Source organism: Rattus norvegicus, chromosome 11 (genome assembly GCF_021556685.1).
Source record: "Rattus norvegicus strain SHRSP/BbbUtx chromosome 11, alternate assembly SHRSP_T2T, whole genome shotgun sequence".
Taxonomy (NCBI): domain Eukaryota; kingdom Metazoa; phylum Chordata; class Mammalia; order Rodentia; family Muridae; genus Rattus; species Rattus norvegicus.
Genome location: NC_141544.1, coordinates 95,743,375 through 95,760,582, shown reverse-complemented (window position 1 = coordinate 95,760,582; position 17,208 = coordinate 95,743,375). Strand labels below are relative to the sequence as shown.

At 44.0% G+C, this 17,208-nt stretch overlaps 1 protein-coding gene across 18 annotated transcripts in view; it reads left to right on the top strand.

Annotated features, from left to right (window-relative positions):
* The window catches only part of Hira (histone cell cycle regulator), a 109,044-nt gene that overhangs the window by 38,603 nt on the left and 53,233 nt on the right, over positions 1–17,208 (top strand). For all 18 annotated transcript variants that reach the window (XR_015632841.1, XR_015632842.1, XR_015632844.1 and 15 more), the window contains 6 exons: positions 702–869; positions 3,185–3,298; positions 8,061–8,131; positions 8,617–8,722; positions 11,366–11,581; positions 12,847–12,932. Coding sequence is in view for 14 of the 18 variants with exons in the window: in NM_001135760.1 (NP_001129232.1) it covers positions 702–869; positions 3,185–3,298; positions 8,061–8,131; positions 8,617–8,722; positions 11,366–11,581; positions 12,847–12,932 (761 nt within the window). In the remaining 4 variants the exon portion in view is untranslated. The remainder of the gene's footprint in view (positions 1–701; positions 870–3,184; positions 3,299–8,060; positions 8,132–8,616; positions 8,723–11,365; positions 11,582–12,846; positions 12,933–17,208) is intronic.

Genomic DNA, 17,208 nt, shown 5'->3' with positions numbered 1-17,208 from the left:
TTCCTTCCTTCCTTCCTTCCTTCCTTCCTTCCTTCCTTTCTTTCTTTCTTTCTTTCTTTCTTTCTTTCTTTCTTTCTTTCTTTCTTTCTTTCTTTTTAGGAGGGATCTAGGAAGGGATACCTGTGTCAACCTTCAGGCCAGTATAGGACTAGTGCCTTTCTGCTGTGCCTCTTTATAGTATATTAGGACTAAATAAACCTCTTCACAGGTGTCCTTACAGTAAAAAGTGTAGGGACAACTTCAAGGGAGAGGGTAGCACAGAAACGACACCTCCTGTGCTACAGGCACATAGTCTGTTTGACTTATTGGTGGGCGTCTGTAGCACTTTTTATTTATTTATGGATTGATTGATTGATTGATTGCAGTTTTATTTATTTATTTTTTTTGCGGATGCTTTGTAGATACTCTCTGCTGGGGCTAACAGGTCTTGTACAGAAGCAGGTAGATTTGGTCCATGCAAAGCTGGTGGTTTAAAGGAATGGTCTTTGCAGATTCTGTCTTCTGGTTTTTCATGTTCAGTCACGTGGGTAAGCGGGGACGATGTCACAGTTTCCATACTCACTTGACAGAGAGCTCTTCCTGGTGTACCACCTGGAGAGACTATAAAGTTCAGGTAGAAGTACATTTGTAAATTACAGTTTGATTTATCCTTGAGGTGAGAGTTTTCTTGAACTCCTTTCAAGCTTAGATTTTATTTACAGTGTGGAGGAACAACACATGTGCTCCGGCTTAGTTGGTCACCAGATGGCCATTACCTGGTATCTGCTCATGCCATGAATAATTCTGGCCCCACTGCTCAGATCATCGAAAGAGAGGGCTGGAAGACCAACATGGACTTCGTGGGTCACCGGAAAGCTGTGACCGTTGTGGTGAGTGTCCCTCACCTCAGAAATCCTAGCTATCAGTACCATCCTGAGCTGTCTATAGTGACCTACATGTGTCTTTAGAGCTTAAGGAGTGTCAGCTTCCCAAAGGCATCTTTCTAACACCATGTATCATGGAGACTGAGCTGGGCTCTAGGAGTCAGCACGTTATGGTACAGCTTTCATTTTAAGCATGCTTAAATATTTTAGGACTATTTTTGTAAAATGGAATATGTATTAGGATTATTTTATATTTGTTAAGTTCTAAAGTGGTAAATGTCTTCTGGATCGGTCTTAGTTATAGCTTAGTGTTGGCCCATAGGTGCTCCCTTGCCCAGTTCCTCTGAACAAAGAGCATTCTGGGTACCCTTGGAATGGTGTGCTTCTCCCTACACCCAGCAGCAGCCTAGTCTGAGAGTACTGGTGTGAGCATCCAGTTTTTGTTGTTTATGGTGTTGGAGCCCAGAGATTTGTTCATGTTAGGCAAGTGCTCTATCACCAAGTTATAGCTAAGCCCATGTATCCAGAGAGCCATTGGTCATCTTTAGATTTGAGAGAATGGGCTCCACACTGAGTGACTTTAATTAGGGTGTCTTGAGACCGTCCAAGGCAGGCTGTTCAGGAGTCATAATAACTTCTGGGAACCTGGATTTTTTTTAATGTAGAATAAAATATAAGAGATTGGTGGTTAGGTTGGTGGTATGGAGGATTAGCCACAAGCTGATTGAAATGGGCTATTGATTACATGTTTTTTAAATTGACCATAAATGTATACAATACATTCTACCTTAAAATCTTTTTAGAAATAAAATAAAATACCGCTTCTTTAAAATTGTGTTGAGAGTCCATGCTGGATTTTGTTGACTAGGGCCTTCTTGATAAATGTGTGAAATCACTGATTCATATTTAGTACAGTGGTTCTGTGTCTCTCTTTCCTGTGGTCCTTGACTGCTCTGTTAGAAAGTAACACGTGCCTTATCAGGGCCCACAAAACTGCGCAAACTGGGGCTGGGGATTTAGCTCAGTGGTAGAGCGCTTACCTGGAAGCGCAAGGCCCTGGGTTCAGTCCCCAGCTCCAAAAAAAAAAAAAAGAACCAAAAAAAAAAAAAAAAAAAAAAAGAAAACTGCGCAAGCCTAACTAGGGTAGTAGAGGGTCAGGCTCAGAGCATACACATTTACTCACCATCTTGCCCAGTATCTGGTCATTTCCACCTGCCCTCTGGAGGGAAAACCTCTCTGTATCTGATACCAGGTTCTTAGGGGCTACCCTTTCTCTACTTGTAGATGTATTCCTCTATGATTCTGAGAGCTCTGCCTTCTTGACCTGTTTGTATGCCTAGTCTTCCTTAAAGCATCATCACCGAGGTACCTCAGGGAGTAGCTCTGCATGTCAGCAGACATTAAGGAGGTCATTGCCCATCAGTCAGACAAACAGATGCCGCCAGGGGAGAAGGAATTGAGAGGACCTCCTGCTAGTCTCTTTGGCTTCCTTTATGTGGCAGCTCACTCCAGTCCTGGGAGTGACTTTTGGCCCTCACAGGCACTGCAAGTTGTGCATCAGTGTCCTAGCAGACAAAGCACTCACTTAAAACAAACGGATTCAGTAAGCAAGCTCAGCTTGCCCTCAGATCCTAAGGCTGACTTTGGCAGGGAAGGATGAACTGAGAAGGTCAGTTCCAGTAACTTTTATTCCCTTGACCTGGTCTGCTGGCTTCATAAGTAGAGCGTGTGGCAGTGCTGTCTCCAGTCTTTACTTCACCACTGTATGCACTTATTTTCTGACCTTCTTGAGCTTTCATTTCATCACCAGCAAAGGAGCTCACTGCACTTTTCAAGACTGAGTCATGCATGCTCAGTGCTGAGCTTGGAGTCCAGGGACTCCTCTCTCTGTGGGCGGAGATGTGGCATTTCTGATGCTTGGTGTTCTCATTTGCTGTCTGCTGCTCTAATAAACACCATGACCAAAAGCAACTTGGGTAGGAAAGGACTTATTTGGATTACACATCCTAATTATCATTGAGCAAAGCCAGGGCAGGAACCATGAGGAGTGTGCTTACTGGGTTTCTTTCTTATACAACTCAGGACCACCTGCCCAGGTGTGGGCTGGGCCCTCCCACGTCAGTCAGTTATCAAGAAAACGTGCCTGACACAGCTCTACAGGCTAGTCTGATGGAGGCAGCTCCTCAATTGAGATTCCTTCTTCCCAGTAGACTCCAGTTTGTGTCAGGTTGACAAAAACTACCCAGTACACTTGGGTACTTGTACTTGTAGGACATTTTGATATTTAATTACTTATTTTAACCGTGGTTATTTGGCTTTAGAAATTCAACCCAAAAATCTTCAAGAAGAAGCAGAAGAATGGAAGTTCTGCAAAGCCCAGCTGCCCATACTGCTGCTGTGCTGTTGGCAGCAAAGACCGCTCACTCTCCGTTTGGGTAAGCGCCTCAGCTCTGGTTGCAGGGCAGGCTAAGCACTGGGAAAGAAGACAGTGAGTCTGGAGGACTTCAAGGAAAGACAGACCCACTGCTTTTGATGGTGTGCAGTGCATTCCTTACCTTGTGCCCTGGGCTTTCCCGATGTTTAGGAGAAGCACTGACTGCGTCTAGCCAAGAGTCACCCCGATCCCACCTCAACCATCTTCTTCAGCTGTCAGTGCCTCGCTGGCGTGCTGTGCTGCTTTCTGCTAGGGAGTTCTTGGTGTCTGTGTGTACCATACATCAAGTGAGTCGTTTGTTGCGTGGCGTGCTGTGCTGTGTCACTGCCACTTGGAACACATCCTGTTTCCACTTTGAGAAAGCAGCTGCACTTAGAAGCCTCTCTAATGATGAGTTTGGCCTGTTCTTAAACTTAATGTAAAAGCAGTTGCTCAGGGTATCCTCTTTTAAATGTTGCTATTTCTTTCACGAAACATACTGGGCTTTGAAAATGTCGTGTGTTATGTTTACCAGTGTTTTTCCCCCCATTGCTGGGTAGGGTTTAACTTTATAAACATACTGTCCATGTGTTTTCCTGTGTGCTGATATTAAAGTTGTTTTAGTTGAGATGGGTCTCTTTGTGAGTTCTACCTGGTATCTGGCCTGCCCATGTTCACTTGTTAAGTAATTAGTTGGTGCCTGCATTTATTTGTCCATTTGATGCTTCAGATAGCATGGATGGTTGAGCCTGTATGTCTTGTTCTCCTTGCTAGACTTGCTAGACAGTAGTGCTTTAGGGGAGATTGCTGTCTCTTTGGACATGACTCGGTGTCCATGGTGATGATTCTCGGCATATATTCAGTGATGGATTGAGAGTGGACTGTGACGGTTTCCCAAGTTAGGGCTTTGAAAGGTTAAATTTCTTATCACCAGAGACTGATGTTCTGTGACCTGAGACAATTCCACATGCATTGCAGACTATGGTCCTAGCTACTATGCCAGCATGCCGAAAGTCAGCCTTCCCCCGCTTCCCCCCCCATCTCTCTCTCTCTCTTACACACACACACACACACACACACACACACACACACACACACACACACACACACACAGAGTTTAATAAAACATTAAGACTGTCTCTTCCAAAGCAGAGTAGCCATAGGCTAATATGGAAGCTACCCTCAGGCTACATGCATAATAATTTGTACAGAGAAATATGTTGCTGGAAGGGACCCAGGTCACATTCTTTTCACATTCACTCTGGGTCTTTGTTCACAGTGAGCAGTTCATGGCATGCTCTTTTTGGAGTCTCTCCCTAACCCTCAGGCCATTAAGGGCGCTGCCTTAGTTTGATAAAATTCTGAGATCAGGTGGGTGTACATACTCCAGATTTTCATGGGAAAATGGACAGAGTTGTGTTAGTGCAGATTTAAAAGTGGTTAACCTGGCTAGCTCCTAAATAATTGAGACAGGGACTATTTGATTTACTCAACCAGCTTTAAGGCACAATAACAGAACAGATATTAATCTATTCTAATCCTCTAAGCTGATCTAGCTACTTTCCAGCCAAAATCCCCTAGACAGTTGCATTCAAACATTGATCTGGCTCTCTCTGCTCATTGTGCATCCTCATGGTGGCTCCTGGTCTCTCACCTCATGGTGAAAACTCTTCTCCCTCTCTTCCCTTCTCCTGGCTGGCATCAGAAGTTCAGCTCTATTATCTCCTCTGCCCAGTCATTGGCTGATCTGATTTTTATTAACCAGTCAGAAATAATTGGGGAGCAATGTTTACACAGCTTTGAGACAGAAGATTCTTTCAACACGCATTACAGTGCCATGTCCGGGTTGCAACCAGATGGAAATCAGCATCTGAATAACACAAGGGTAATCTTGACACACCGCACAATTATGCCATCAAAGTGGTTGTTTTCTGGGAGTAGAATGTGGTGGCCCAAGATACTTAATGTAGGATCCAGTGGTTCAGAGTCTCATTTTCTCCTCAGTCTCAGGTGGCTCTATCTCCTCTGCACTCACATTCAAGGCTACAGATGCAAGGCAGAGTAGGTCAGCTTCCATAATGTGCCATGGCACAAGGGAGAGCCCGTCATGAGTGAGTGCATTCTTACCAGATCTGTGGGACTGGCTCTGCCCAGTCCTCAGAGTGGTCAGGTACTGGGTATGCGCGATGGTGCTGGTTATAATGTTAAGATGACTGACTGGTCAACATTCATCTGCTGAATGTTACAGAATCAGCTGCAAAATATTTTCATAGGATATTCAATAACAAGTTTATGGTATGAGGAATAAAAAGATATCCACAGACATATGCTTTGTTTTGAAGACTAAAGTAAATATTTACAATTTCATCAGTTAAAAAAAAAGATTTTTATGTATGAGGTTTTTGAATGTATGTATGTATGTATGTATGTATGTATGTATGTATGTATGTATGTATGTGTGACCATGTGTGTGACTGGTTGCCTGTGAAATTCAGGAGATGTCTGTCCCCTGGAACTGAAATTATAGTTGTTCGCTTCCATGTGGGAAGCTGGAAACCATCTTTTTTTTTTTTTTTTTTAATCGTGTCAAGCCAGGAGAGGAGGAGAGGGAGAGAGAGAGAGAGAGGGGGGGGGGGGGGGAGGAAGAGCGGAAGGAAGAGTGAGAGTGAGGAAGAAGAGTGAGAGTCTCCTGTAGCTTTATTCATCACTTATATACCCAAGTCTACAGGTAGAAAATATCTGGGAAGCACAGTGGGAAACCCTGGCTCTGGCTACCTGGCTTATGACTTCTGTAACAAAAGGACTAGGAGACCTGAATTAATTAGGGAGAAATCCGAGAAGACCAGCCTAAATCTCAAGGATAAAGGCTGAGGAAGCAAAAGGCAGAAGTAAATTGACCACCACCCAGGTGTGGTCCAGGTGTGTCGGTTCCACATGCATCAGCCGGGCTCAGCAGAGGTCATGCAGTGGAGACACTGGGTGTTTACTACTTGGTCTTTCCTTCCTGTGCCGTAAATACATGGGAGAGGCCTCTGTCCAACAATCCCATGACTTTAACTGTGGTCATACAGTTACAAAGCGGCCAGGCCCAAATCCAATATGGCTCACTACATCTCCCCCCTTATTCTTTTATAAAAGACCATTAGGTGGAGGTAGTGGTCTGAGAGAGACCAGACATGCCTCACAGAGTGCCCAGCTCGGCCATGGCGAGCCACTCTTGCAGTTAGGACTGCACCCCAATGGTTAGGAATGAACTTATGCTGTAACACACCACATGGGCTATACATGTGTGTTTATTGGGGGAGAAACTGGGCAGAGGAGCATTTGACCGGCCCGTACGTTTAAACGGGGTGTAGCCACTTCTGTCTTAGGATTGACCTCTCAAACCCCAGCCTTATCCGTCATAGGATCACCTTGTCGCCCTCAAGGTTCCTGTCTTAGATTGGTCAAGGGTCAGAGGAAGTTGCCTGTCGCTGAGGAAAGCTACATTGGATCATCTTCTCATTCCTCTTACTTGAGCCCAGGGGCGAAAGAGTAGGGGCCAGATGGCATTAATATAAGAGATTGTGGAAGTTGAGCCTCTCCCGATAAGTAGTGGGCACCTCATCTGGTTCTCCTCAGCTGTTACCACCAAGGGCCATAGTCAAGCTGCTCCTATAATAAAATTTAGAATTCCCAATTGTTAGCAACTACTCTAGAAAGTTCACCCACTGTACTTGCCTAACAATAGATTGGGGGAGGGTAACTCTAGACACTGCAGACACAATGGCTGCAGTAGTAATGGCTGCTACAATTGCAGCGAAAATAACAAGGTCTTTCCCAGGACAGTTCAGGATCAGCCATTCTTCTCTGGAACAACCAGCAGGCAAGGGAACCATGTCTGAGATCTGTAGAACCAGGGCAGAGTTCCCCAGTCCACAGCAGCTTCATGCAGATGGCATGGAAACCAATCTTGTGTGCTCTGTAAGACATTAATTGCTCTTAACCACTGAGCCATTTTTCCAGAACCCTTCCCCCTTTTTATGTCTCTCTTTCTCTCTGTCTGTGTCTGTGTCTGTGTCTGTGTCTGTGTCTGTGTCTGTGTCTGTGTCTGTGTCTGTGTCTGTGTCTGTGTATGTGTATGTGTATGTGAGAGAGAGAGAGAGAGAGAGAGAGAGAGAGAGAGAGAGAGAGAGAGAGAGAGAGAGAGCGAGCGCGTGAGCACGCCGTGCTGGAAGAAGGCGTTGGTCTCCTGGGAGCTGCAGTTGGAGGTGGTTGTGACCGCCTAATGTGGGTGTCAGAACTGAACTCAGGTCCTCTGGAAGAGCAGCAAAGTGCTCTTGACTCTTGCTGAGTCATCTCTCCAGCTTTCATTAGAGTTTAACAGTTAATGTTTAGACTAAGGGGAGTTTCTACTGGTGTGTGTTTGACACAGAAGTGAGCCTGAGTGACTTATGTAACTATTTGCAGGAGCCTTGAGTAATGTAGACCAGAGCTCAGTGCCCAGAGAAGGTGAGCTGGGTTCTTTCTGAGACCATCGCATCCTGCTCCGTAGATCTCTGCTTTTGCTGTTGCTGAATGATTGTACAGCTGTGCCCTGACAGCCTGTAGCCTCAGTGTGTAAATCTCCGTTAGGCCTTGTTATCCCCAGTTTGTGGTTTTTTGGCAGTTGTATCTCACTTGAGTCGACTATGCCATGTATGTTAGTGGAGGTCACCAAAGCTCCTGGGCTTATGAAGATGGTTAACCGGGGTGCACCGGCTGTTCACAGTGATCTCATTAATTTTGACTTTTCCCCCCTGTAGCTCACATGCTTGAAACGACCTCTGGTTGTCATCCATGAGCTGTTTGACAAGTCCATCATGGATATTTCCTGGTAAGATGGATTCTTACTACAGTGCATTGGCTACTCCAACTTGAGACCTCTTTGCTACTTTACGGCCAGGCAGCCTGGTCACTTTCCTCTGGCAGTGCAGCCTCCAAGGTACAGTTTGCAGTCTACTCAGGAAGCAGCAGCTCTGCGTTGCTCCTGTGAGAGCTTCATAGCTTCTCTGTCCCTCTCCTGTGAGAATGTCACCACAGGTAGGGTTTGTTACAGGGAGTGTCTGCTGGGACAAACTGGGCATTCTGTAGGCTTATAGCAGGTAACGGAAATTGAAAACTTTTAGAAAATTGGGTAAGAGATTTCTGCACTGGTACCTAGCCCTAAAGGGCACCAAAGGCTGCGATTGCTGCCCCTATCCTTAGGCCACAGAGGAGAGCCTTAGGGTTCTAGCATCCACCAGAGTAGTCTTTGAGCATCGTCACATGGCAGCTTTAGGTACATTGTCCCCATGGGCTGCTGACAGCTGTCTCTTTCAGGACTCTGAATGGGTTGGGTATCCTGGTGTGCTCCATGGACGGCTCTGTGGCGTTCCTTGATTTCTCTCAGGATGAACTCGGAGACCCCCTGAGTGAGGAGGAAAAGGTAGGCTTGTGGCCTGTGTGCTGCGATACTGGCTCTGAGACCTCTTCAATTGGGTCCTCTTCTCATAGAAGACAAGCACACATTATTTCTTAACTATTCTAAAACGATTGCTTTTTATAGATTGTGCTAATCCGTTTTGAAGAAGAGTAGTAAAGAAGAGTGGTAAACACTCCTGTCAGAAGTAAGTAGTGGAGCAAAGGATAAACTGGGCATCGGTGCTCATGCCGAGAGAGCAGTGGCTGTGAGGACGCTCTCACCCTTGGGAGAGCATCGGAGTCGCTTACTTGGGGGTCCTGGCTATGCCATGTCCTTCATCCTCTTGTCTCATGCTGGCAGAGCAGCAGTTATGTGACAGTTGATACTGGTCACTGTATGGGCTTTATATGTATTTATTATTCCAACTTTACACAATTACTGTGTATAGTGGCATACACCTTTAACCCCAAAGACGCTGAAGAGAGTTCAGGGCCAGCCTGAGCTATGTAGTAAGACTGGTTTAAAATGAATCAACTAACAAAACAGAACAATCGTCTGCCAAGTAAGGCTTGTAGATGCTGGGAATCAACGCTGGGGCCTCCCTCCTACATAATGAGCAAGTGTTGTGGTCACTCAGAGACTTAGGGCCCCTGTTGTTTTCAGGACCGCCTGTAAGGGGTTCTTGAAAACTACCAATGGAGAGTCATTTTTGTTTGGTTGTTGTTGTTTTGTTTTTTTAAGACAGGGTTTTTATGTGTAGCCCTTACTATTCTGTAACAGACTAGGCTGACCTCAAACTCATAGAGATCCTCTTGCCTCTGCCTCCTGAATGCTGGGATTAAAGGCATGAGCCATCACTGCCCAGCCATTTTTATTTTTAAAAAAATTTAACAAAATAAGATAAAGTTGAAAACTTGGTAGAAAACTTGCCAAGAGAATCTTTGTACCAAGAGACCAAATCCAGTTACTGAGAAGTGGGAACTGGGCTAAGCTCCCTAGAGATCTGCATGTTATTGCCTCTTAGCTTTGTGTTTGACCTATGCCCTCTTCCATGGTTTGTATTTTTCCCCTCCTTTCCTCCTTCAGTTTCTCTGCAATCCTTTTCTCCCCAGATGCCATAAGAAAGGACTTCTGTTATTTTATAACAGTGACATTTATAAAGCAGGTCTTGTCTATTTCATCAGCGAGGTAACCAAGCCTAAGAAAACAGCTTTGTCTTTTATCAGAACCACTCTGCCTTTAAGTAGAAAAGTGGATGAGTGAACTAGGCTTGCTGCCTTTGAGTCAGGCTCTCTCATCGATGTCTCTTCTCAGAGCATGTGGCCTCCCTGTACTTCTGTATGGGCTTTGGGAAAGGCTCTGCTGTACTTGCTGTAGACACAGAAACTGTTCTTTCTACCGACAGACTTTTGCCCACCGTTAATGGGGTATTATAGCCATTTGTCTGAATGGAGCTCTGTGGATGCCCAGAGCAGGTCAGCAGCTATCCTCTTAGTGATGCTGTTGCTGGGGGTAAGCTACCTCTTAATCTACTGTGCGACACCACCACGCTCAACTAAGACATAAACCCCTTGGGGTGGAGTCTACCTTATGCACTGTGCTTGGAATGGGGGTAGCCTGTCAGAGTGGTTTTTTTTTTTTTTAATAAAGAAGGAGTAAGTTTCTGAGTGACCTAGAATCTTCATTCTGCCTAATCTCTGTCATCAAGATCATTAGATCCTTCTGTGCCTCTTGGAGAGTCATTGTGAGAGCTTATGGAAGAGTCCCATGTATTGTACCATTTCTCAGATCATTGACAGTGACTCTGTGTTTAGGGAACTCTAGAAAAGTCTTGGCCAACATCAAAATTTGGCTTGAGATTACAGAGGTTGGGCTTGGGAGATGGGGCAGGAGATAAGGCAGTAGAAGTGGAAAGTTCCTGGGGCTACTTAGGTCCTAATAGGAGTGAGTCTCAAAGTCCTTGTTGTAGAAGGCTGCCTGCTAACTCTAACTGGACATCATCTGGTCTGAGCTGGACACTGAGAACTCTAGTCCCTATTTCCTGGACAGGATGTCATTTGCACATCCTTTTGTAGATCGCTTCTTAGCATGTTTTTATGAAAACTGTTATTATGGTGTTGTGGGATGCTGCCTCTCTTCTTCCGAGGCTCTTGTCTCACTTGTTATGGCACAGGGCTAACAAGGCCTGGGACTGGGAGGAGATGGGGCACTGAGAAGCCTCCATTGCTCTTTAGAGGCAATGCTAGTTGCATGGGACCTCCTGCCATGGTGGCTAGCAGAGACAGTATGTCGGTTCTGTGAGAGTGCTTAGGGTTCTTGGTGTAACACAAGAACCTTAAGATACCAATTTGGGAATCTGCATTTCAGGTGAGAGAGTATTCATGGCCATATGTTTTGTACTAGTCATGTAAATGATTTATGGTCAGTATCTAACTGTCTTCCCAACTGTAGATGTACGGGAGGCTGTAGATACCTTGTGAGGAGTGGGAGATGTTGACAGACATGTCAGTGACAGGCAGTCGAGTGGGAACTGATGGTGAGCTGACCTCCTGGGCTGTTCTGCTCTTAGAGGCAGGAGAGTCAGCACTGTTCTGCACCTGCTGGTTGGTAACTTCAGCCATGGCGATACTCAAATCCACATGTCAAACCTCTCCCTGCTTCCTACAGAGCCGAATTCATCAGTCCACCTATGGCAAGAGCCTGGCAATAATGACTGAGGCCCAGCTTTCCACAGCTGTTATTGAGAACCCTGAGATGCTCAAGTACCAGCGGAGACAGCAACAGCAGCAGCTGGATCAGAAGAACGCCACTACTAGGGAGACAAGCTCAGCATCCTCAGTCACGGGTGTGGTCAATGGGGAAAGTCTAGAAGATATCAGAAAGGTGAGGGCATGGTCCAGTGGCACTAAAAGACATGAGCACTTGCTGAGAGACAGGACAGAGGGGGCAAACAGATGGGACATGAAACAGGAGGTCTGCACAGGGCACAGAGATAGGGCTGGGGCATGAGCCATGATGAAGAGGGTATGTGGTAAGTATGAGGCTGGAACCTAGCCTGCTGGGGCCCATGCTAATAATGGCTTTAAACCTTCATCTTAAGTCTCTATTCCCCAGGGAGCAAGAGGTTGTCCTTTGCAGAAACTGCAAGCCTTCACCTACACATCTCTAGGAAGGTGTAGATGCTAAGAAATTAGATTACTTGCCCTTAGAGCTGTTTGGGTTCTCTTTCTTCTGGAAGCCTGCATTTTACTGGTGGACAGGAATAATGGGGCAGGGCAGTGTCTGAGGCATGGAGCTCACTGAGAACTGAGAAAGAACCATGTTGAGGTGCTTGTGGAGGCCAACAGGTGTGATTGGAGACCACAGTTATGAGCCTTTATGGAGGAAGGAAGCCATGATAAAAGTCAGTTTGGAGCCAGGCATGATGGGCCACATTTATAAATAACTCTAGCACCTGGCAGGCTGACACAGGGTGATCACTGCAAGGTTGAACCCAGCCTAGGCTATATCTAATATATTCTAGTTCAGCCTGTGGTACAGAGTGACATGTTTGTTTATTTTTTATTTACTATAAATAAAGTGTGGCTCACAAATTCATACCTTAATCTTAAGGCCCCTGAAATAGCTAATGGTTGTTAGATGTCATGTGCTTACATCCTAAGTTTGATCATGCCTGGTCACTGTGACAGGGAGAAGGCTCTTAGAGCCAGTTCAGCTGGGAGCTTCCTATTTTTGATGCTTCTCTGTGTCAAATCAAAAACATGACCTGCTAACGTGTCTAAGTTTGGCAGCTGCTTGACTTTGTACCAATAAGGCTATGGAAAGGAGAATTAGAATACATTTCCTTAGAAGCCTTTGTTTTTCATCACCATAGTGAGATATATGTGACATATTGACATTTAATGCTTATACCCTTATGGTGAAACAGAGATAAGATGCACAAGGACTGCCTGATGAGAAGAGACGTAGTCAAATTCATAGGAGCAGAGAGAAGAATGGTGGGTGCCAGGTTCTTGGAAGGCAACGTGAGCACCAAGTCCTAGACTTGTCCTTATCATAAAGGGAAGGAAAGGGCAGCTCTATTTTTTGATATTTGGATGTGGTTAGCTGAAAGTTTTGTATTCACTTATTCGACTCTACTTTGCCAGAATCTTTTGAAGAAACAAGTGGAAACACGGACAGCAGATGGTCGGAGGAGAATCACGCCTCTTTGCATAGCACAGCTGGACACTGGGTACTCGTTCATTCACCAAGCTTTCTGTGACCTTGTCTGGGGAGGTCTTCTTTTCTTCTTTTGTCAGTTAGCCAGTTAGGATCTTGGAAATCTCAGGGGCCAATTCCCATACTCTCAAAGCCCCGTGGTTCCCATAGGGCTTTCCATATGCTCTCCACACATGTGGAAGGGTAGGAACTGAGTGGCCCAAGGCCAGAATGTCCCCATTTGCTGGCCCTTTATTCTGTCTAGCTTCTGGCAAGGTACTGTAGGGCAAAAAAGGAAGTTATGATTTCTTCCTTTTGTAACACCTGCCCCCAGCCCCATTATGAAAGACATATAGTTGAAAATTTAGAAAGATAAAAGTCCAAAGAAGAAGATAAATATCACTCATAATGCAGCCTCTGTTACCATTTTGATATCTGTATCCAGGCTTTTCCCACTTGCTACTGTGTCTTGACTTTCATCCACTGAATAAGTAGTCCTGAAGCATTGATTGCTGGTTACCCAGACTCCTGTGTCTGAATGCACCAGGAGTTAACGAGCCAGCTCCTTAACTTCCATTTTGTGTCCATTTTTCTGTGAATGTTAATCTTTGAACACACACTTGACTGTCCTCTTGGATAATTCCTGAAGTGGAACTGCTGGACAGAGGGTAGGGCTCTGAGATGCATTATCCAGTCTGTGGAGTCAGGGAGCTGGGAGTATCAACCTCTTCACATTTGCTGTTGTCTGCATGCCTGCAGTGAGATGTGTGTTTGTAGTGATTGTTCTCTAGGACTGCTGAATCGAAGGATTCACCATTGTCAGGTGTCTTTCTGGGTTTTAGACCCACACAGAATCAGCTCAGAGCATCAGGAAGCTTTTCACAGAGACTCTATAATCTTTACATTTTTCAGTTGCTTATCCATGAGCTATTTCAGGTATTCCTTGTATCCCTTCAAAAGTAAAGACGTGCTAATCTCACTTCTCCGCTAGGTGTGCTAGACTCCTGTTCAGAGTGTGTTTGACCCCCAGACTCGTGATTTAATCTTACACCCTCCCCATGACGGGGAGGGCTTTCCTGCTGCTTATTAGAAGCAGGCGTGGGCCTGTGCCCTGAGCACTGCAGGTCTACAGTGGGGGCAGGTGCTGTTGGTGCACAGTGCTGCATTGGGTCTTCTCATCCCTTACCTAGTGAGGAGGCAGAGGACAGTGTCTTCTTTGTTGGTGTGAGACAGCTTTTTACTACTGGGTACTTAATTCTGGTATCAGAGCTTGATTATGTTAATAAATATTTATATTATGTTTTACCCTCCTGGTTCCTATGTCGAAACAAATAGCTATATATCAAATTATTAGCTAATCAAGAAAGAAAAACAAATGTGCAAGGTAATTATAAGTTGGAGATATTCACAGATAAATTAATCGAAAATGTGAGACAAATACACACACATACACACAATAACTAAAAGTGATGTATTGCTGGATAAGAAATTTAGTTTGCGGGCTGGAGAGATGGCTCAGTGGTTAAGAGCACTGACTGCTCTTCCAGAGGTCCTGAGTTCAAATCCCAGCAACCACATGGTGGCTCACAGCTATCTGTAATGAGATCTGATGCTCTCTTCTGGTGTGTCTGAAGACAGCTACAGTGTACTCATATACATAAAATAAATAAATTTAAAAAAAAAAAGAAAAAAAGAAATTTAGTTTGCTTTCCTTAAAGCTACGAGATTAGGAATCCTTCACAGGGGAATTATAATAACATGTTATATGTTCTAGTATCTAGAGAGAAAGGAAACATAAATCTAAATGATGGTGATTCACCATGTTATATCATGGTCCCAGCTACTCAGGAGATGGAGGTAAGATGAGCATTTGAACTCAAGCCTGGACAACATAGACCTCATCACCACAAGAACACAATAAATCTCAGACCTATTTCTGAGATTTCTGAATGTCAGTGCACACTCCTAAATAATACAGTTATTTGGAGAACCTTATAGTATGCTGAAATGCTAGAGGAAGGGCTGGGCATTCCTTTGATTCCAGCAGAAGAAGGCAGAAATCTGTGAATTTCAGGCCTGTCTTATCTACATACGCAGTTCTAAGCCAGCCAGGACAGTATACTTATCTCAGAAACAAACAAACAAACAAACAAACAAACTCTAATTTCACCACCAAATAAGACTTATTTTAGGTAGGTAAAGTTGTTCAAAATTATGGAATATAATTTAACAAATAAATGGTATAGTTAGACACACACACACACACACACACACACACACACCCACACCCTAGTACCTGGGTTCCATAGTTGCTTAAGGGGCATTTTCATAAAATTCAACATTGTTCTAACTTTAAAATCAGTGAAATGAAAATATAGTTTCTTTAAAGTTCTTTTTTTTTTTTTTTTTAACTCTTTTTTTTTTTTTGGTTCTTTTTTTCGGAGCTGGGGACCGAACCCAGGGCCTTGCGCTTCCTAGGTAAGCGCTCTACCACTGAGCTAAATCCCCAGCCCCTTCTTTAAAGTTCTTTTATTTATTTATTTATTTATTTATTTATTTTGGTTCTTTTTTTCAGAGCTGGGGACCGAACCCAGGGCCTTGCGCTTCCTAGGTAAGCGCTCTACCACTGAGCTAAATCCCAGCCCCGAAAATATAGTTTCTTTAGCTGGTAATTTACTATTGTTTTCTTATCACATCTAGAAAATAAATATCTTCTTTCATATCACATTTAGAAATAAAATGACATTTTACTTCCCTGATTATAATTCAGTGTTCATTTTTGACGCTCTTTGTAGTTAATCAACACCGAGTTTACAGGAGACCATTAAATATGCCATTATTCAAGGATCTATGATCTAGGCATGATCTAGAGGAACATCACTGGGATTGCTGTAGATAGCAAAAGAAAAGAATAACGCTTATTGTGCTGCCATATATTGCTCATTCCAGCATTTAGGATGTAGAGGCAAGAGGTTTATGTGTTTGTGGCAGTTTTGGTTACATAGCAGGATCCTGTCCTGGAAAAACTCTGTGAGAGCATGCACTGGCTACAAATGAGATGAAGTAATAACTTTAGCAGCAGTTCCTTTAGAAGATATAAAGCAGCTGGGGATTTAGCTCAGTGGTAGAGCGCTTACCTAGGAAGCGCAAGGCCCTGGGTTTGGTCCCCAGCTCCGAAAAAAAGAACCAAAAAAAAAAAAAAAAGACTATTTGAAGATATAAAGGAGGAAATCACATTCACAAATGACTTTTTTTTTTTTTTTTAAAGACAGCATCTTATTGTGTTGTCCAGGCTGATCTTGAACTTGGAGGTATAAGTAACCTTTTTATCCTCTTGAGTGGAAGGGCTTACAGGTGTACACTTACTAGGTTGAACTAAGTAATGTAAATCTGTGAAGAAAAATTCAAGGATTCTGCTTAGGTTGGGGAGATGGCTCAGTGGGTAGAATACTTACTGCACAAACATGAGGACCTGAGTTCCTATCTCTAGCATCAGATTAAAACCCAGGTACTGTGTGTGTGTGTGTGTGTGTGTGTGTGTGTGTGTGTGTGTGTGTGTGTGTGTATGTGTGCGCGCGCGTGCGTGCGTGAGAGAGAGAGAGAGAGAGAGAGAGAGAGAGAGAGAGAGAGAGAGAGATATTATGGTGGTGGTGGGGATAGCCAAATCTTTGAGGCTTACTGACTGGCTATTCTAGCTGAATTGGTGAACTCCAGGTTCAATGAGAAAACTGGTATCTAAAAATGAAAAAGATGGGGAGTAATAGACATAGATAGCTATCCATAGATAGCTATGGACCTATGGACTCTACATGTGGATGTACAGCAACATACACTTCTCACAACATACACATGTGTTCACCTAACATGCCCATAGAGAATTCTGAGAGCCTTAAGGAAAACTCAACAAAATAAAAATCAAAAGATGTGCTAGAAATTAGCTAAGGTGACTCATATCAAGAATATCAGCTATTCCTAAACAAATTTAATATGAACCAAGCAGAGTAGTCATAATTTTCACAATTATAATTCTTAAGTTATATGGAGAAATAGTAATATTTGAGATATTTCAGAAAGATCAAAAAAACAAAGGGGTTGATTAGGGAAACTAATGCTACCAGAAAATAAAATGTAAACAAGTTTTAAACAGGGAGGTACTGAAGATGAGTAGGCAGGCCAATGGCATATAATAGAATTTCCACAAAAGGCTCAAAGGGCGTGTGTGTGTGTGTGTGTGTGTGTGTGTGTGTGTGTGTGTGTGTGTGTACATGTGGAAGCAGAAGTTGTTATTGCCTCTACTGTATGTTTTGAGA